Source organism: Rhinocladiella mackenziei (assembly GCF_000835555.1).
Source record: "Rhinocladiella mackenziei CBS 650.93 unplaced genomic scaffold supercont1.10, whole genome shotgun sequence".
NCBI lineage: Eukaryota > Fungi > Ascomycota > Eurotiomycetes > Chaetothyriales > Herpotrichiellaceae > Rhinocladiella > Rhinocladiella mackenziei.
Genome location: NW_013550595.1, coordinates 297,398 through 317,076, shown reverse-complemented (window position 1 = coordinate 317,076; position 19,679 = coordinate 297,398). Strand labels below are relative to the sequence as shown.

The window sequence follows — 19,679 nt, the reverse complement described above, 5'->3', positions numbered from 1 at the left end:
GGCTATAGCTCTCCACTGAAAGGGAGGACTTTGCAGAAACAAAAATTCCTTCTTCGGTCAAGTCTGCGATCACACTACGCGGGAAAAAGATCCTGAACGTTGCCCGACAGACTAATATCGACAGCCATCTCATATCTCTACGGACCGATACACCCGCACATCAGAATCATGGCATCATCGAACACGGCACACCTTCTTGCCCAGGCTCAAGTGCCAGCCTTCACATGTCCTCCAGGCACCAAGATGCATTTTCTGGACCTCGGGACGTTGGAAGCCGATGAGGGATGGTACGCCTCCTGTTTATTTGGACTGTCACCGTTCCATGCCGGGGAGCATACAATTGAACTCACCAACAACATAGGCTACTCCGAGGCTCGAACACGAGCTCTCTGAGCAATAAAAATCCCGAGAACAAGCGTCGCGAACTAATCATTCTGGCTGCGTTGATCGAGTATCCGGGCTTTGGATGTATCCTCTTTGAGACGGGCTGTGCAGAGGATTTGCAAGTTGTAAGTCTTCCCCTTCTGGAATGACTGACGCACCGTCATTATGTGGTCGAAAAAGATCATCAGGGAGAATTGATATTCATCATGTAACACATGCAGGCCTGGCCGGCTCCGCTTACAGATGTCTTCCCACGGACCGGCTATAGTGATCAGCAAAAACTGCCCAACGCAATCAAAACCACGGGCAATGACATTAAAGACGTGAAAGCGGTCGTGATTGGACATCTCCATTTGGATCACGCCGGAGGACTGGAGCACTTCATGGATACGGGGGTACCTATCTACGTCCACGAGGAGGAATTCAAGCATGCATGCTGGGCGGTTGGCACACAGGCCGACCTCGGCGTTTACCTTCCTGGTTACATGAACCTGGAACGTCTGAAATGGAACACCTTTAGCGAGGATCATCTCGACCTCTACCAGGGAGTCACGCTGCACCATAGCCCAGGGCACACACCCGGGCTTTGTGTGATGCAGGTCAATCTCGAGAAGAGCGGGACGTGGATCTGGACGACGGATCAGTTCCACATCGCGGAGAATTACGAGTTGAGTCACCCGCACGGATGGTTGGCTCGGGATCACAACGCCTGGATCAAGAGTTTGAAAATGATCCAACGGCTACAGAGATTGTTCAATGCCAAATTGATATTTGGACACGACAAAGACGTTGCGGCGAAGTATATGGGGGAGAAGTTCTACGAGTGAATGCGAGATGTCCCAGCGCTGGAAATCCGTTGAGTTCTTTGCGGCCATTATTTGTAGCATGAGAAGAATAGTAAGAGCGGAATATGATCAATTATACTTGAATGCGTGAGGTCGCACAATCAGTGTCACGTGGCTTCGCGGCTTCTCCAAATGTCTCTTGGTTTCTGGGATTTCTTCCAATCTACCAACCTCGATCCGTGCGAGCGATGAGAGGAACGCGACTTTAGGTCGCAAAAGGCCATGATCAATGCGGGAACGGTAGCATTGCGCATAGCAAGAAAGTGCTTGCAGGCATCGACATGCCAACGCTCTCGCGGAGCAATACCGTGGCCCCCCTTCCCTAACCCGCCGCCCGTCCATCCCGACTCCGTCTCGATATGCCGTTCAGTATTCTCACACCTCCAGTCATCACGGCTGTCAGCCCCGCAACGTAATTTCACACAATCAAGTTCCTACCGCTTTCGCCAGTCTTGCATCGCCCAGAAACTCAAGCCGTACGGTTCGGACAAGAAACCAGAGAAAGGATTGAAATTTCGAGACGTCGAGCTCAGCAGAAGAGAAGTCCTGAACATATTTGGATCACAAGCCCCTCCTACATCCTTCGCCAATCGACTTCTCCGAGTCCTCCACGGACGTCGCCACGATGGCACTTTGGATCTTCCGCTTCCGGACGATGTGCAATCACAGCTACATAAATATCCCTATGCTTTCGATGACGGCCTGCACTGGCTGCGACAGACGTATCCAATTGACGAAGATGCTGCCATTATGGCCCGCATTGATCGAGAAGAGCATGAGCTGGAAAGAGACAACCCTGCGGATCTGATTCAAAGAGGGCAAGATCTGGGACTTTATAGAGGACCTCAGAGTGGACACTACGAGGCCAAACTAAGCGACAAAGAAGGTGATGTCTGGGGTGTTAGTGAATTGGAGAAAATTCGAGAAGAGAACATGGCCAGGGCGGCGAAGGAAGAGGAGGAATTGGATGCGCAGATCGAGGAGCAAATAGCACGACTCAAATCGGAACAGACCAAAGCAATTGCACAACGACCCGAGCACGGACTTCAGTCGGCAAAGGAGGTTCGACCCCCGAATTCCGTGGAGAGATGGGTTCTCAAGGCACGGAATCGAGCCACGTCGAAACTGGCGCTTGAATCACCGGAGATTGCGGAGATGACGATAAGCCAACGACTTTTTCCATCATTTATCTTCGTGGCCTTGCTCTGCGGTGGCGGCTACCTCTTTGCCCAGTACTGGGAGAGACCGAAACAGTCTGAACGATTGTTCCCCGATGTTTCCATGTCCTTCGCGACCGTTGGCACTCTGGTCTTACTCAATTTTGCTATATTCGGTGCTTGGCGGATTCCCCCTCTGTGGCGGCCTCTAAACAAGTACTTCATCATCGTTCCGGGATATCCCTATGCGTTCAGCATGCTCGGCAGTCTCTTCAGCCATCAAAAATTCACCCATTTTCTCCTGAACATGGGACCTTTAATCCTTTTCGGCCTTCCTCTCCATGAGGAAGTAGGCCGGGGGACCTTTATGGCAATCTATCTCTCATCAGGGTTGATTGCAGGTTTTACTGGTCTGGCCCGCTTCGCCATTCAGCGCTTGCTGACGACGAGCACATTGGGAGCGAGTGGATGTGTTTATGGGACCCTTGCGGCCTATTTGACTCTTCACGCTGAGTATGACATCCAACGCTGTACCAAACCGCAGGAGCTAACCGAGCCGCCACAGTGACAAATACGCTCTTTTCTTTCTGCCTCCCGACTTGGCCGAATCATTCTCATTCCGAGGGAGTTCCCTTCTGGCCGGTATAACCCTGATGCAAGTCATCGGTAATTTCAGAGCGCTGCACAAAATAGGTTATCTCGATCATCTGGTTGGCATTGTAGTGGGATGCGCTAGTGCATATGCCTGGCAAATGAACCAGCCGAAGAGAGATCCCCCAAAGAAGCAGCAAAATTGGTGGGAGAATCTTGTCGGCAGGAAACCGTGAGCCCGACGGATTCTACCTGGCGGCCGATAATTTGCGGAACGAGCATGCTACTTACATCTCCCACTCAACAGGAGCCCTTGTCTGTTCCCTTCACAGGCCGACCATTAATAACGAACAGCCGTGATGATCATTGAACGTTGACGCGTCATCATCTCCTCTCGGTCGTCTCACAGCCCGCCGAGACCTGGACGACAAACGCTGGCGGCGGATCTGTGTGTGCAAGAGGCACCCCTATGAATGGCGATCTGGTCCGACGGCATTGCCCTGACCCTGAAGAGATGGGGGATGAAAAGCAATGGAGATAATTCCACTCTTGAACTTCTGTATGTAATATCTAGAATGTTGTCAATATCCGAAGAGTAGATGTCTGGCCGCTGATAGAGAAAATTCCGAGACCGGACAATGTTTGGCGCCGGTCCCCCGCAGTCCACTTCTGGGGCGCTTTAAAAATTTTTGGACATTGTAAACAACAGCGCAATCGGCTGGACAGGATGATTTCGGCATGCTGAGCTGCTATCTCCCTGTCCCGGTATCTCTTTCCTGTTCTACATATGCCGCTCGGCACTCCTCAACCCTGCACAGGGCCGCTTCTACGAACGACTATTAAATTCTCCCGTACCTCCCAATCCACACCCTGTCCCTCGAAAGATGGCAGAGTCTTCCGGATTACCACCATCTTTATCTCTGTTGACCACTTTACACCCCCCCGCTTCTGGACCGACAAGATCATGGCAATCAGTGCCGCATCCCGATCCCTCCACACCACTCCTCGCAACAGCCTCTGCCGATAAAACAGTCCATGTCTGGAGTTTGCGTGACTTCTCTCGAGTTTCTACGATAAGCGGAGGCCATAAACGGAGCGTGAGAGCCGTGGCGTGGAAGGACTTTGGCACAAGAAGTAAACGCGCAAAGAAGGACAGAAAGCCTGTCGTCTTGGGAACAGGGAGCTTCGACGCCAATGTGGGTATCTGGGTGTGGAATGACGATCGGCGGTGGGCGAGGTTCCGAAATCAGGATAACAACTCTGAAGAAGATGGCGCACAGAGGCAAGACGCCAGTGACGAGATCGATCTCACCAGAGATGCGGCTGTCGACGACGAAGAGGATGAGGAGTGGCATTTCTCGACGCTCCTGACCGGGCCAGACTCAGAGATCAAATCCATCGACTTCTCTCCGCCGCATTACCCTGCGAATCTGCTAGCTACGAGTTCACGAGACAAATCGGTGTGGATTTGGGAAGAGGTCGAGCCCGAGGAGTGGGAGACCATAGCTGTCCTTAGCGAGCACACGGGCGATGTCAAGTGTGTGAGTTGGTGTGCGGGCGCGCGCAAGAGCGACGGGGACTCTCACGCCAGGAAAGCCAAGAGACGAAAATTGGAAAATGCGACCGGAGCTGCAAGCGACGGTGATGTCGAGATGGAGAATGCCCAAGCTCAAGCCAATGGCACTACCACGACCCCATCTCAGGACGAAGAGGACCAGCACAACTCGGCTGACGAGATATTGGGCTCTCGCAATATCCTCGCCAGTGGATCCTACGACGACACGATCCGACTGTGGCGCGATGTCGAGGAAGAGGGCGACTGGATCTGCGTCGGAGTCATTGACGGCCACAGAGGGACTGTCTGGGACTTGACTTGGGAAGGACATATCAATTACTCGGTTTTGGATCTCTCACGGTCCCCAGGCCAGGAGGACACAGCAATCGCCCAGTTCGAATCCGACTGGTCCCCACGCATCGTCTCGTGCTCAGACGATTTGAGCGTGCGCGTCTGGCGTCGTGAACTCAGCGAGGCTGAAAAGCGGAAACGTGCTCAATCACGGCCTTTGGCGGCGGCTCCAATGGGCTTCGCGAGCTCCCGACTCCCCAGCGTCATCAGACCGCAGAGCGCCATGGAACGCTGGGTCGAAGATGCCACTCTTCCCCCAGTCCACGTCCGCAGCATCTATGCTGTCGACTGGTCGAGACGGACAGGACTCGTCGTCAGTTGCGGTGGCGATGGCGCAATTGCCGTGTACAAAGAAGTCGCGGCTGTAAATGAGAGCGTCACGAGCCTTTCAGTCGATGCCGATGTCGTCATGAACGGCACCACACCCCAGACCAGGTCTGAGGAAGACGATACTGGTATCTACAAATTGCACAAATCGAAATGGACACTTGTAGCACTCGTGCAGGCCGCGCACGACGAATACGAAATCAACCATGTCTGCTGGGCGGCCAGGAGGGATAAAGACCGTCGCTTTGACGGGGAGGAAGTCATTATATCGACGGGGGATGATGGCGATGTTAGGGTCTGGACACTCTCTGAGGACATAGCTGGCTTGGAAACCGGGGATTGGCATGAGATATTTCAGAGATGACAGTCGTAGCTTCCGGTAGATGAGATGGATTGGTGGCTTCAATCACCCAAGAATTTTGGGGGGATACTAGACCTGGGGCTCTCAGTCCGAGAGGGAAAGGTAGATGAAGAAGTACAGGTATATGAGTGACGAGGTAGACGAGTCGAATATTGGACTTGTTCGACAGCTGTTTGTTGATCTTATCCATTACCCCACGTTCGCAACTCAGGGGTATTTGGATATGATGAACGAAGATCTAGCACGAGTCAAATGCCGTCGAGCCAGATATCATGTATCAAATCCTCAATTGAATGAACCAGCAGACCAGCGCCGTGAAATGCAAGCCTAACTCGCATTCTGATTCCATGCCATTATTTTTTTTTTTTTTTTTTTTTTTCCTCTTTCCGCTGCGTGTCTAATCCGATATTTGATCACTTCTGGCGTCCCTTCCTAGGTAGTATGTGATGGTCGTCCATAGGTCTTATGCATACATAACCGTGCTTGTAAGTGGATATCATACAAGACGATTGAATGGCGTTCGTTTGGAAGTGAGGAAAAATGAGCGTTCTGAGGTGGGCTCGAGGAACACAGTAGGCCAATAGTCTCAGTGCTTATGCAGGCCTTTACTCCGGTTCCAGCGCAATAGAAGAGACAGTTGAAGGATCCTCTGGTCTGTGCTAATACCTGCAGACCTAGAGCACAGCGGCAATTTCCCGTTAATAGGGGGTCATAGATGAGGAACTCGGCAGAGTCGCAATTATGGACCCTTGCACAATCACATGGTCTGTTGCTGTTGCTCTTGTGTGGCTGTTGCATGTCAGCCTTGCCAGGCTTTCCGTCCATGTACCAAAAGACTCTTCATGATTTTTTCAATTTCCAATTTGTCCCCAACAGTCTCAGACACAGTGCAAGAATGGATCGATGGCTTACCTAGTAATGCCGCCGTCAGGTTATGTGGCACAACACTATTGTTTCATTTCCGCATGTTTCTTCCCGTATCTAGCCTCTCCTACTTGACCATTTGGGTAGCGTACTTTGGTTGAAAACGTTACGGTGCGGAAATCAGAGGGCAACTGATGGTGAAGAGCCAGGAGGGCCAACAAGATAAACTCCTCCTGGGAGGAGTCTGGGAGGGTTTTTCTTGCAAAGAGTTTCGCCATTTGAGTTTTTAATCTTGTGCACGGTGGGTTGTTTGCAGGCATGCGTTGCGCAGCGATAGTGCAAGAGGTTTCCTCGGCATTGTGGCATGCGAGACAGTGGATGAAGAGGTGAATTTGAAGCTGGGCACTTCAGGGATTGAAATTGATCAGCCTCTGTCGACATAGGCTTCTTTTCTCGATTGCTTGACAGCCTTGCGAGCTTGGTTCATACTCCCGCCAAGCAGGTTCAATTGCTCCGTTCGTTGATAAAGCGCAGCCTCAGTCACTTCATCCAGCAAAAATCGACCCATTTGACCATTTCTCCATCGTTGGACGAATTGCAAGGCCGAAGATTCAAAATCTGGAACACCTCCTTTCTTTAACCGGCCTTGTTTCCGAGCAAGACCTTCAAGCACAACAAAGATGTCATTGGTCGCTTCAGAAAACGTCCGGTACAGTTCGGGATCATGCAAATTGAGATGGAACAAGAGATAATCGGCGATAGTCGTAGGAGGGATGATGGCGTCTTTGACACTCCCGCAAAGAGCGAGTTTCAACATACTTTCGGCATCAGGGACATATGGTACAAAAACGCCAGGTGTGTCGACAACATAAACTCCTTCGTTACCGTCTTTTCCCTCGATGATTTTTACACTGGTTCCAATCTTTCGGGTGACTCCCGGTTGGTCGCCGGTTCTTGCTGCTTTCTTCTTTCCCAGGCTGACATTGCGAAGAGCGTTGAGGAGAGAAGACTTCCCAACATTGGGCATGCCGACAACCATGAGGCGAGTCCCGAAAAGAGATGTAGAGGCATTAGCATGTGCCCGCGCAAAGTCGAGAACTCGATTAATGGTGCCACGAGATTTAATGTCGGTGAAGAACGACGTCGACGGAGCATCCCATTTTTTAATGACAGATTCTCTCTGCCCTACACATCAGAAATCTTGTGAGAAGAGGTTGACTCCCAGAATCGCCTACCTTCCTGTCGTCGCTGGTGAAATTGCTTCCTAGATCTTGCTTGGTGTACACTATCAAACGTGGACGTTCCCCAAGGTGTGCTTCGAACAATGGGTTTCGCGAGACGATTGGGGTTCTATAATCGCGACATTCGACGACCAGGTCAATCTGCGACACCATGGCTTTCATCTTGGAGAGTCCAGCTGCATGATGGCCTAAGTAATAGGAGCGAGGAATTGAAGACAAGGAAGGATAGACTTGTCGAGGTACGAAAGCCTCCATTGTGGCGAGAGGTTATTGTGGGTCCGAAGTCCAAGATTGCAAGCCATTACAATCACGCAGATGGCCTCATGTCATAATTTCAGCATGGTGAGCTCGTTGAATAAAGTCGACAGACATGGAGCGCAGTTGAAAATAGGCGAAGTCTTTACGGCGGAGCATTTGAGGATTGTTCGGGTCCACCGGAGCTACCAACGACATCGACTCGTGATTTGGACAACCATCCGATGGATACCTTGGTTGAAAAGGCATATTCGGCAGCCTGGCTTCGATGAAGATGTCATGGCTCAAAGCGCCATGAAACATGGCTATGTGAGGCCACCAGAGCTTTGCTTTACGATGAAAGCTCCGTCCGACCACGGTTCCCTTCGATCACCTTTGAAGCAACACATTCAACAAATGGCAAGAGGTATCGTCATGATCTGGAGATCTAGCCCTCTTTGGGTCGACGTTTAGGACAACATAAAGGGTCGAATGCACGCAAAGAGCAGAGGAGTCCGGGCAAGATGACGCCTATACTCACACCCGCCATTTTTCTGATGGCCAGGAACGTCATCCTCTGGTCACGTATGTTCTCTCTTCTCATCAAGGGCAGTGGGGATCGAGATGAATTGGGTCTGGCGACCATCCCATTCAACATCCCAATCTGGTGCCCCGGGTGCAAAAATTCATCAAATATCATCATGCTTTTGGGGGATTTCGGCCAGAATGAAAGAGCACAAACAAGGTCATCCTCGGCACAGCATCATGCAACATCCCCGTCTTGGTCTCTCCCTATTCAAGACGCGGTGGGCCTATTCTCTGTGTGCGCCCGAAATTGGATGGCCCTGTGCGACAGGTATTCAGCCATTCCATTTCTGCTTTCATGGGTTTCGCCAGTTTTCCCACACTGTTGCTCCCTTTTGGTGTTCAATGTCACTCCCAGGCAAATGTGGTGAGTACGACTGAGCTTTTCACGAAGGAAATCGTTCCCAGGGAGCATCGTCGACTCTAACCAAGCCACACGTGAGCTTGACTGTGTTCACGATTAGTGATTCGTGGCATTGTTCATTCTCCTCCTAATATTGTCGAAGCCTATGACGGCCACGACTTGCTATAACTAGTGCCAGCTCGAAGTAACATAGCCAGTGTATCATCCAAGCGAGTATGACCAACTTTGCTGCCGCCTTTTCAACGACTCCACGTATCGACCTACCGCACCATGGTCACCTGGATCCCTGAAGGAGGCCATGCCTCCCAGAATCTCATTTTTTCAACTATCTCAATTTTGCGGGGATACCTATTTTGTCGACTTCCGGCATTTGGCCGTGTGAGGCATTAGCATCCCAGATATGTGGCGTGATAGTTATCGACTTTTCTTCTTCGATACCAAGCAACCCTGACAGGCTCCAACATCAGAGACCTGAGGGAATCCGATTGGGATTTTGCTTCCATGGTTGGACAACAGAGCGTGACGTACAGGGAAAAGAAGGCCAAATTTGAAGCTGTCTGAGGACTCTGTGGACGATGCTGGTCGATATTTCCGCGAGAAGCTGGGATCATGGTGTTTGCGAGTTTTCCGTCTACCCATGTTCTTGGATTCAACTTGGGAATGTTTCCGGCTCCAAGCTCATTGATTGTGAGCCAAAATTTCTTCGGATGTGTTCCTCTTCAGCTAAGTCCTATCCAAATGCCGGTCCATCCGTCAAACTTGCTAATTCTGCCCCCATCAATCTTGCATATCGGTCTTGGATTTGGGAGAACTGTGTCCTCGTTCATGCCTACGCGATTGTCCAAGCTGTGACGATGTTCGAGTTCACGGCCACACTGGCGAAGAGATGTTGGTGTTTCCTGTCTCAACACTGCACTTACTCGTGTACACTATGCCGGTCGAGGACCAGATTTGGAAACGGGATGCCGCCAGAGTTATGGATGATTTTGGATTGCCCAAAAAGCACACTAGGGGGTCGGCCGGGTGCTAAGTACGATGTTGTGCAAGAGGTGGAGAGTTTGGACCAAAAAGTAAAATTGGATGGAGCATGGTGAATGAAGTTGGGCTAGACAAGGCTATCCTTAGAGGGGAATTCACAAGCTTCAAATCGGATGAACAGTTTGGCTCAGACGAGTTAAAAAAAAAAGTTGGACCTCCCCCAAAGGGATGAACTGTATGGCTGGATAGGGAACCAAGGCCGTCTTACGCCGTGGACAATAATACGTCCCAAAAATAGATCCCCTGCATCGCGTTGAAAGAAAACAAGGGGACATCCAAAGGCGTACAAGAAGCAGCCGTCAGCCATTTAGTCGTCCTCATCACAATCACATTGCCAATGTAGATCCAGATAGCTTTCGATCGGTTGGTCAAGAGAAAGGTAAGAAACCGAAAAACGGCAGCCACGTGTAGAAGAAACCAGGTCATTGGATAGGCCCTAGCCGAGGGCGTGGTACAGGATGTCGTACTGTCACATAGTTGTCGCTTCGAGAACTGCGGCAAGGCTTCTGGTCCAGATTCCCAGGCACCGATTGTTGTACAGGAGACCAATAACAATCTGTGGGCGAGATTAAGGTCTCATTGTGAGTACGATTGAACATGTCGCACCTTGGGCAGTCGTCCGTGAAAACTCCCACCGGTTGGAAACGCAGAGTAAAGCACACAGAACAGAGAGGAGAGGTTGAAGACTTTCTCCAGGAAACATTTGCCCGAAAGAGGAAGAATCAGATTGGGATGCAAGTGGGGAAATGAAGTGCTAGTAGCCAATAAGGGACCTCAACTGTTATCGCGGTATCGTAGATTGTCTAAACCGTATTTGGCAAGGCTGTCCGTGCGGTCAACCGCGGCCCACTTGCTCCAGCAATTCTCTCCCTCTATCAACGACATCCGACTTGACCTCCCCTGCTCCATCCACCTTCTTTGTTCCTACCATGCAATTGGCCATACGCCGTACGGCCCTCCGCCACCGCCCTCTGCCTCCCCGAGCCCTTGTTCTTGCCTACCGCCATCGAATCATCAAGTTGCCCGATAACCCATTACGAACGACCGCGATCATCCTTCGAGAATCCATTTCGACTGGGTACATTGGGACCACTCCAATTGGTCTAGAGCCTCCAAGTCCTCTCCTCGATTGTTCCTCCCAACTGATACACATTTCCCCGCCGGGGGACTAGTGGGTTCACACAAGCATTCCCGCTTTCTGCTTCTTTACCTTATTGAGATTAACGCCCTCTTGAGCTCCCATCTTCATCAACCTGGTCGTGTCCCTCGATTGCCTCTCTTGCCACCAGCGTGGATATCTTTCATATCCTCTTCCCATGCTGTTATACATCAGACTCCGCTCTTCCCTATCCCCAATATTTCTTAGGATCTGGGTGGTCTGATTCGACCCATTTCTTTGTTCTGCTTGCATTTTGTCCTTTTTGGGTGACGTCCCAGGATCGGCAATCATATTTATACCTGCAATCGCTTCATCCTCTAGTATGACTATTTCTAGAAACGGTCGTCTTCACAATCTTTTTGGGGTTCTACGTCATCGGCTTTGACTAGTTGTGACTATTGTTTCGCAACAGAGAGTCACGACCACGATTTGTAGTTGATACCAATACCTTCTTCTCTCTGTACATATCTCATTTCTCTCTCCTCCAGATAACTCCAATCGTCACCATGATCTCGTTCACAGATGAGCGCACGTTGCTCTGGATGGGCCTGGCCATGTGCATGGCCGCCATCACTTATCTGAGCCTCAGCCAACGACAAAAAGAGATCGTGTTCGGGAGATTGAAACTACGAGGTCGACGAGCATCCAGCGCCAATACACCACCACGATCGCTTTCGCCGGAGAAAAAGGAACCGGCGAACTCTCCTCCCAAGTCCTCCGAATATGTTAATACTTTCCCACCTCAAGCCCGAGATCTGCTTGAGCAAGTCGCCGCTTCTCTTCCGCATGATCATCGCACAGCCATGGGCGATCTGAGTTTTGATGAGAAGAACTGGTCGAAATCGGTCATGGGCTTCGAGGAAGATTTTCGGAAATGCGATCCGAACAAGTACGTCTACACTGGGGTCAAAGTTCAAGAAGTTCGTGGTTTAGGCGACTTCCCCGATTATTCCACCTTGAGTGGTGTTCCTCTTCCCGAACCATACCAAGAGCATGATATCACCAAAGCTCTCCCGCGACCATATCGCCCATTCCGGTGGGCCTACCATCAAACGATGTGTGAGTCGACGATCGCCTCTGATGGAGTTTTACGACTAACCCCGTGTCGCAGCCCTCACCAAGATGGAACCCGATTGGTGGCTCGAACTCGAAAATACCTATGTTGCACGCATCACTCAACGCAAGCGCCTCTATGCCGAACACGGCGAATCCGTTCTTCAGTGGCTTCCAGGATCCGAATTGGCCTGCAAGGAGCTTATGGAAATGGCCATTCAATTCCTTTGCGCTCGGTACCCTCAATACTTCCGTCTGCACGAGGACAAGAAAACCTTCGAAAACAAGATCCTCGGTACCAAACAGGACGTTTCGTCCAAGCATCCCCTTCTCGTCTTGTTGGATAATGTTCCCGAGGATTTTGCAATCATGCTACGTAACCCGGAGACAGGATATTACCATTTCCGTGCGGGAATGATTTGTTCCGCCTTGGGATGGAATGTTGGTACCAAGATTGGCATGCAATTGCATCAGATACATGCCCCTATCCCGGATTACAAGGAGAAGATGCAATTCAGCATGGATCGGTATGTTTGCGTTTGGTCTTCTTGACAAGACCCTCCTGCTAATATGAACGGAACGTAGATTCTTCACGAAAATGCCCGCTCAAAAGCCCATCCAACGTGGCTCTTGGGGTCTCGAAGTGGACCAGCCACTCTACATGCCACCCGGGGATCCGCATGAGAAATACCGAGACTTCCAATCTCCTGATCTGGATCTCTCGCGCATCCACCTGCGCGTTGATTGGCAAACGCTCCGCCGCCTTCCTCTCTCCGGAGGCGTTGTCTTCAACTTCAAAGCTCTCTTCACACCGGTCACGGAGTTCCGCGATGAGCCATACATCCCGAGTCTCCTTCTCAAGGTGCTCAAGGAGGGTAAGGAGAACCTGATGAAGTACAAGAACACGTGGCACGTGGAACATGTGGTCGTGCCGGCCTTGGAGGAGTACGAAAAGGAGCAAATCGAAAAGGGTATCGTTGAGAAGGATTGGGCCCATCATACTCTGGATGAGAGTCCCTGGTTTCCTGGCTGGAAGGAGAAGTGGACCACGCAGCAAGGCTATGGTTCATGAGAGCGTCTTTCAGGGACCGAAAAAGGGACGCACATCCGTGATCAGTTCTTCGTTTTCTGTCTCCGAACACACTCCCGCGAGATCACAAACTCATCACGACATTAAACGAACTCTATTTACGGCCGACATATCCACCGAAGCTTTTAGCTCTTGTTCACAGAGAGTGAGTGAATTAATGCACTTAGGCCATCCAATCGGCCCAAAATTCGGCATTGAGGCAGGGCTTGCTTTGATTTTCTTTTCATCTTCTCCGCTGCCCATGGCCGCATCTACTCTGTGGTCATCTTGCAGCATTGGATAGGGGTAATTCGCATCGCATCCCATCTGTATTTTGTGTCATTTCTCTTTCTCTTGATTAGAGACACGAGCTAGTTCACCCGGCTTGGCTGAATAAAAGAAGGTTTTGTTGACCCTTTCCATCTTTCCTGTTCCTGTCTGTATTTCGGTGCTGTGAGAAGAGCAATGGCAAGAGAGCGAAGGAGCGATCGGATACATCTCCCCAGCCAATCAGCTGAGCGTTACCGGAGTCCTCATAATTGGCTGCGTCTTGTGGTTATCATAAACGTCATGGCACGATGCCAGTTGACACTGACATGTGATAATTCAAATCTTCAGATATATTAAGCCCGCACGTGTTAACAACTGCCACACCTTTGACCTTTGAGCATGAGCATTATCATTGCTGATAACCTAAATTCTCATTTACTTAGCATCAAAATCTTTTCGATCTGACTTCTTTTGGTGTTTTAGTTTGAAGCTCTCGGAAATCCCGTATTTGCCGACCAGCCAGGATGGATGTTCCAATGTACAAATTTGAACATAGTATGCTGGAACTACCCGCTTCTTATGGCGTCAGTGTCGAGGATATGGTTATGTTCAATCTCGGTGAGAACGATGAAGAGAAGACTCTGGATATCGACAGCACTATCAGTTCGACCGGTAGTGTCAACAGCGCGGGAGCAGGAGCACTTCTGGTAGCGAAGTCATGCGATGCGCTCGTGAATCTAGGCTACAATCAGCACGACGTGCGGAAAGTCGGGGACCTGGTCGCGCGGAACTTGATGACTTGCGACTCCGCACTGTTGAGTATGGAAACGGTTCCAGAACAAGACGAAAGAGCACGTCAAGATATTGGGCGGACGGTTGAATCGATGCTCAAGCGTCTCCTGGCGGAAAACATCCCACGATCCCGAACCGTTACGGTCAATTCTAATGAGCCGGTGGTTCTCATCAACCAGAACCAGGCTGACCAGCGTATCAACAAGGTGGCTTTCAATCGTGTCATGGACGAGGTGGTCAGGCAGTTGCAGCAGAATTGGAACATTTGGCCGGTACGCGTTTACGCCGGGCCGTTTGTGCCGATGGGCAGTGGTAATGTCAATGGCCGTAGCAATGGGTTTTCCATTACTTTGTTGAATGTGGTAAACACGGACATTGGAGGCCCGAGCATGGTGCAATTGCTCGATGCTCCTTGTGATGCTCCAGAATGGACTTGTTTCGTGAGAAAAGAGGCGCGGAGGGAGAGGGATTTGCTCTATCGTGAAGAACAGAGGACGTCATTCAGTGAAGACGAAGAGGGTGTCCCGCGCGATGATGCTTCTGAGCGCTCCTTGCAGAGTGGTGGGGCGGAATCGACGGATTCCGAGTCCTCGGATTTGGCAATGTTGAAGGCATCGAAGGGGCCTCCAGCTCCAGCACAAGAGAGTACCTCGGAAGGACCTTCATCCGATGTGGCGTTTCCATTACCTGCGAGTGAAGATGTTTTCGGGGCGCAGTCAGGTTCGCCGGGCACGGCAACGGAGCCAAAGGAGATTTCTCTATCTCAGGATCGGGGGTTACCGGAAAGGCGCATTGAGCACCCAACATGGCAACGTCATGATGACAGCATGTCATTGCTGGACCTCATACGATCTCAAGCATCAATGGTCGCACCGCTGGGAAAGGAGGGCCGGACCTCAGGTGAGAAAGAAAGTGATATCGGGGTCCCGCCAGAGTCAGAGACAGTGCATGATCCCAGCGATGATGGATTTGAAGTCGTTTGAGACTATGGCGGCGCGGTCGGAGAAAGTTGGTCAGAGGATGTCTTGAGTTCTTCCACTGTCGTGAAGATGAGGTGCCAATGTAATATCCTGGTGTTCAATCGCTCACCGAACCACTTCTGCTTCTACTTCTGCTCATCGACCTCGGGCTCTCACCATTCTCGCTTGCTCTCCCATTATGGTCCGCATCTTCCATCACTTCATCATCCTCTTCCATCGCATCCAATTCAGCTTGAAGCGGACTAACTCGTTCCTCCAGTTGATCCAGATCTTCCAGCAATTGTCTAGCGGGCAATTTCCACAAACTCGTTCCGCAGACTCGATCTTTCGTCAAAAGACTGTCCACAAATTCATCCATGTGTGTTAGGACGTATGATTCTTTTCGTCTTTGTCGCAGCTTTCTCGAATCTTCCAGGAAGGGTTCCAACGTCTTGTAAATGTCTGCTGGGTCAAATGTTAACCTCGCATAGAATGCGGCAAGAGCACGAAGGTATTTCCATTCCTCCCCGCCCGAGTTTAAGTATTCCAAGACAATTTCTTTGTCAGGAACTAACGTGAGTAGTTTGAAGGCTAGGCAAATGAAAGGCGTAGGCTTCATGGCCACACCATAGGTCCCGCCAATGTATGTCAATTCGACAGCTCTATCGCAGAGAGTAGCAGCATTTAGGCCAAAGCACTGTTCTTTCCAATAGAGAGAGTCGGTAATTCGATCTCGCATTGCAGTCTCCAGAAGCAGAGCGGGGTTCTGGCCTCGAATCAGTGGCCCGGAATAACCACGATTGTCGAGGGTGTTGGATGCATCGGCTCGATGGGTCATCTTGCTGATTCTGGAGAGAGAAAAGGCAGAAGATTGAATTTGTTCTCCAAAATCGCAGGCACGCACTTATCCGTCGCAGCACAAATTCGTCCCGCGCATTTTAGTGCGTCATTTCTTTGGTTGTCCTGCGCAACGCTTTTGTACACATTGAAACAGCCTGCTCATGACATGGACTGGATAATTAATGGGCTTCATTTACCGTGCCCTTTCTATACCGCCATCGAGAAGAACAAAGGTTTGATCACTGCTGTATCCTTCAACCCCAATCTCTCTATCTCTGTATACGGAGAACTTCCCCTGCAATCGCACATACCGAATCCTGGACCACGAATTGATCCTTGCATCGTTATGGTCCTTCTCACCTCCTCAGCGGTATCCGTGATCTTGTCGAGCAGTGTTGTGTGCATGTTCACGTTTCTCCTATTTTTATCCGGATATGTGCTGCAACAGCAAACTGTTAGATCGCTGCAAGAAGCTCTGCGAAGACCACCTGAACGATTACCGGTCCCGACGTTGCCTCCTCAATTTCAAAATCCAGATAATGAAACCGTTTCAGTTGCTCTCGAGTCGCCCACAGATGGATCCACACCTGTCGTAGTCGGCGACCAAGGAGCCGACGACGCCGATCAATTTCTAGAGTCCATTCAGGCGGCAACCGCGGTTCAGGACGACAATCAAGCTCATTTTGGTGACTCCTCAGAGCCCAAGTTGGAACCAGTCGAGGATCCAAGCAATGGTCCTCTTCCTCAGCGTCTTGCATATATTTTGGCACTTCTCAAACCCTCCGACCTATGCTCAACCCTCCTTTTCGCAAAACAGCAACGCTCAGCTTCTCGACTTGAAGCAGAGCCTTCGATTATTCTTCTCTATCCATCAACGTGGGAAACTCAATCTTCACCACTCCATACCTCGGTATTGAATTTCATGAGAGAAGTTCAGGATCTGTATGGCCTCCTATATCACCCGGTTCGGATCCACGGTGGCTGGGATGAGACAGCTTTGTTATTGGGGGAACTCCAATGGCGCAAGTGGGACTACGATCAAGCCTTGTACTTACGCTCACCGGGAATGATACTTGACAGCAAAGCACTGGACGCTGCTTTGGGATCACCAAATCCAAGGAAGTCATGGGCTCCGTTAAATCCATCTTCCGGAGATAACCCCGACCTTCTCCTCGTCACTCCGAAAGGACTCCAGAGTCCCAGAAAAGAGATGAGAGGCCTCGCAATCTCTGCTGTTTCCCACCATTCAGATCTCGAGGAAGATGGATTCGACATAGAAAATCTAGTGAAAGATGCAGCATATGTCCTTTTTGACGGGGAGGATCTAGGTCTCAATGGGATTGAGAATGAATGGTATGGGAATCTGGTACGCAACTTTGATCGTGGCCGAAAGTCCGTTTGTGCCGGCAGTGGGATATTGGACGATGACCTGAAAATTGATTTGAAGAGAAGGCTGTGAATAATAAGCCATGGTTGGCCCGTTTTATGATAGAAATGACAATTCATGGTAACTCAATTCCAGTGTTGCAACCTCAAGCTTTTCAGCACGGCGTTAACGTTTCCATCGAAAACGGAATCAAAAGGCCTCATTTTCTGCAACCTCGTTTACGTGCGAATAAGTCGACGGATAATCAATCTCCTTCACGATCGAGGATCGGGCGGACCATGCTCGTCCGAGCAATTACAATTGAACCGCGTGCTGGATATGCCTAGTCATGAGAGCCTCGGCTCACTGGGTTTCTAGGCCTCGACCAACTGCCTGAGGGAAAACCTCTCAGGGGGCACTGACACGGAGGGCTGACTAAGAATAAGAGAGGGTTCTGTAATTCAGCGCCCAGGAGACTCGGCATGCAAGGATTATGACAGATTCACAAGCCACTCGTCAACCAACCACGAATGGACCAACTGCGATCCCTTATCGTTTGTCTTGAGCTCCGACCATCCCCGTTCCTCAAGTTCAAAGCTCCTCAGATCCGCCACCTCCGCTTCGGATTGCATAACGTCTACGTCAAACTCTTGTGCCAGTGGATGATTTGTGGAACGGGACTAATGAGAGCCATGACTGAATGACTTTGTCATCCAAGCCACAACAAGGTGAAAAGCGAGATTTGAGATATGAAAACGCTCTCTGACGCCACAGAAAATCTATATCATGAGCTCTCACGCAGAGTTTCATGCGACTTCTCGTCCTCCAACATCGGTACTTGACTACTTCATTAACCATTTATACAGCGCAGGTGTTCCTGCGATACCATCGCATTCCCCTTGGATCCAGGACTTTCACAATGACCACGCCGAAATCTTCCGCTTCTCTGATTCCCTCTGACCCGGCAAAGGTCATGGTAATCCGAGATGTTACTCCCACGATCACGACCCTCAGCGTACCCTTCCTCCGATTCGGTCGCATCAAGATTGGCGGTCGCGGCACATTAGTCAAGCTCCAGACCGGAAATGTGGCCGTTTTCTCTCCTGTCGCACTCACTCCAGATGTGAAGGCCAAGGTTCAATCCATGGGCCCTCCCAAGTACATCATTGCTCCAGATATCGAACATCATATCTTCATCTCCACTTGGTCGGCAGAGTATCCTGAAGCAGAAATTATTGGGATGGAGGGTTTGCCAGAGAAAAGAGAAAGCGATCCAGCTACAAAGGGAATCAAATTCACCCACGTCTTCTCTGCGAAAAACAAACTCGACCTTCACGTCACTCCCGAGTTTGACGAGGAATTTTCTTACGAATATTTCCATTCTCATGGCAACAAGGAGCTTGTTTTCCTTCACAAGCCCACCGGAACCATGATTGAGGCTGATTTGCTGTTCAATCTTCCTGCCACCGAGCAATACTCCAAGACTGGGATCAATCCCCAGTCGGGAATTTTGACCAAGCTATTTGGCGGTATCATGAACACCCGTGGGGATATGATTTGGCAAAAGCGATTCCTTTGGTATGCAGCTGCCGGTAAAGACAGAGCGGGATTCGCTGAGTCGGCGAAGAGAATCAAGCAGTGGGACTACGACAGAATCATTCCTTGCCACGGAGATGTGATTGAGACCGGCGGCAAGAGCATTATGGACAAGGCGCTTGTATGGTTTACCGAAGGCAAGCACTGATGAAAGATACCCTTGAGCTGATGAAAAGTGGAGTTGTAGCTTTTTCTTTTGTGAGCAAGGAATCAATGCAATGTTTGATTATCTCAACAGGATTCTACTCTCTGATTTTCCGATTCATACTCTAATTTTTCTGCATTTCGTTTTGTTAGTAGCATAACACAATGTACAGCCTCGTTCCCACATTCTTGAGACTCGACCTTCTTTCAATCACTCTTGACCGCACATCATGGCCAATACCGACATAGGTCCTCATCCGGAGACGCGGGAGGAAACAGTGTCTAATTTTTTTTTTCCTCTCACACCGGCATATATCTCAATCCCCATAACATCCACGTTCCCCAGGATCAAACTCCGACAAGGACACTTGACCAGATTTTGGTCTGATCGCTCTGCTTCCTCCAACTAAGCCTCAAACTTTCAGAACTCTGCTTAAGTGTTCTTTTCTGGAAACCCTAACATACCAGTCAAGGAGCCTGGGTAAAGAATAAAGACGTCCTGCCATGGAAGTGGCCGCCTACCCATCAGGTCAA

General features: G+C 50.3%; 9 protein-coding genes across 9 annotated transcripts; 7 read left to right on the top strand and 2 right to left on the bottom strand.

The window, feature by feature from the left end:
- Nucleotides 1-168: 168 nt before the first annotated feature.
- Z518_10803 (uncharacterized protein) lies at nt 169-1,211 on the top strand (the record flags this gene model as incomplete). Its single annotated transcript, XM_013411634.1, has 3 exons — nt 169-287; nt 362-509; nt 606-1,211. The coding sequence occupies 3 exons, from the start codon at nt 169-171 to the stop codon at nt 1,209-1,211; spliced, it is 873 nt and encodes a 290-aa protein (XP_013267088.1).
- Nucleotides 1,212-1,588: 377 nt separating this feature from the next.
- Nucleotides 1,589-3,213, top strand: Z518_10802 (uncharacterized protein; the record flags this gene model as incomplete). Its single annotated transcript, XM_013411633.1, has 3 exons — nt 1,589-1,627; nt 1,680-2,899; nt 2,952-3,213. 3 exons carry the CDS (start codon nt 1,589-1,591, stop codon nt 3,211-3,213), a joined length of 1,521 nt encoding a protein of 506 aa, XP_013267087.1.
- A 648-nt stretch (nt 3,214-3,861) lies between these two features.
- Z518_10801 (uncharacterized protein) lies at nt 3,862-5,574 on the top strand (the record flags this gene model as incomplete). The annotated part of the gene is made up of 1 exon (XM_013411632.1): nt 3,862-5,574. The coding sequence occupies one exon, from the start codon at nt 3,862-3,864 to the stop codon at nt 5,572-5,574; it is 1,713 nt and encodes a 570-aa protein (XP_013267086.1).
- Nucleotides 5,575-6,859: 1,285 nt separating this feature from the next.
- Z518_10800 (uncharacterized protein) lies at nt 6,860-7,931 on the bottom strand (the record flags this gene model as incomplete). Its single annotated transcript, XM_013411631.1, has 2 exons — nt 6,860-7,615; nt 7,671-7,931. The coding sequence occupies 2 exons, from the start codon at nt 7,929-7,931 to the stop codon at nt 6,860-6,862; spliced, it is 1,017 nt and encodes a 338-aa protein (XP_013267085.1).
- A 3,631-nt stretch (nt 7,932-11,562) lies between these two features.
- Z518_10799 (uncharacterized protein) lies at nt 11,563-13,181 on the top strand (the record flags this gene model as incomplete). The annotated part of the gene is made up of 3 exons (XM_013411630.1): nt 11,563-12,115; nt 12,168-12,636; nt 12,695-13,181. The coding sequence occupies 3 exons, from the start codon at nt 11,563-11,565 to the stop codon at nt 13,179-13,181; spliced, it is 1,509 nt and encodes a 502-aa protein (XP_013267084.1).
- Nucleotides 13,182-13,972: 791 nt separating this feature from the next.
- On the top strand, nt 13,973-15,223 carry Z518_10798 (uncharacterized protein; the record flags this gene model as incomplete). The annotated part of the gene is made up of 1 exon (XM_013411629.1): nt 13,973-15,223. One exon carries the CDS (start codon nt 13,973-13,975, stop codon nt 15,221-15,223), a length of 1,251 nt encoding a protein of 416 aa, XP_013267083.1.
- Nucleotides 15,224-15,317: 94 nt separating this feature from the next.
- On the bottom strand, nt 15,318-16,037 carry Z518_10797 (uncharacterized protein; the record flags this gene model as incomplete). Its single annotated transcript, XM_013411628.1, has 1 exon — nt 15,318-16,037. One exon carries the CDS (start codon nt 16,035-16,037, stop codon nt 15,318-15,320), a length of 720 nt encoding a protein of 239 aa, XP_013267082.1.
- Nucleotides 16,038-16,385: 348 nt separating this feature from the next.
- On the top strand, nt 16,386-17,498 carry Z518_10796 (uncharacterized protein; the record flags this gene model as incomplete). Its single annotated transcript, XM_013411627.1, has 1 exon — nt 16,386-17,498. One exon carries the CDS (start codon nt 16,386-16,388, stop codon nt 17,496-17,498), a length of 1,113 nt encoding a protein of 370 aa, XP_013267081.1.
- Nucleotides 17,499-18,324: 826 nt separating this feature from the next.
- Nucleotides 18,325-19,149, top strand: Z518_10795 (uncharacterized protein; the record flags this gene model as incomplete). Its single annotated transcript, XM_013411626.1, has 1 exon — nt 18,325-19,149. The coding sequence occupies one exon, from the start codon at nt 18,325-18,327 to the stop codon at nt 19,147-19,149; it is 825 nt and encodes a 274-aa protein (XP_013267080.1).
- Between the last annotated feature and the right edge of the window lie 530 nt (nt 19,150-19,679).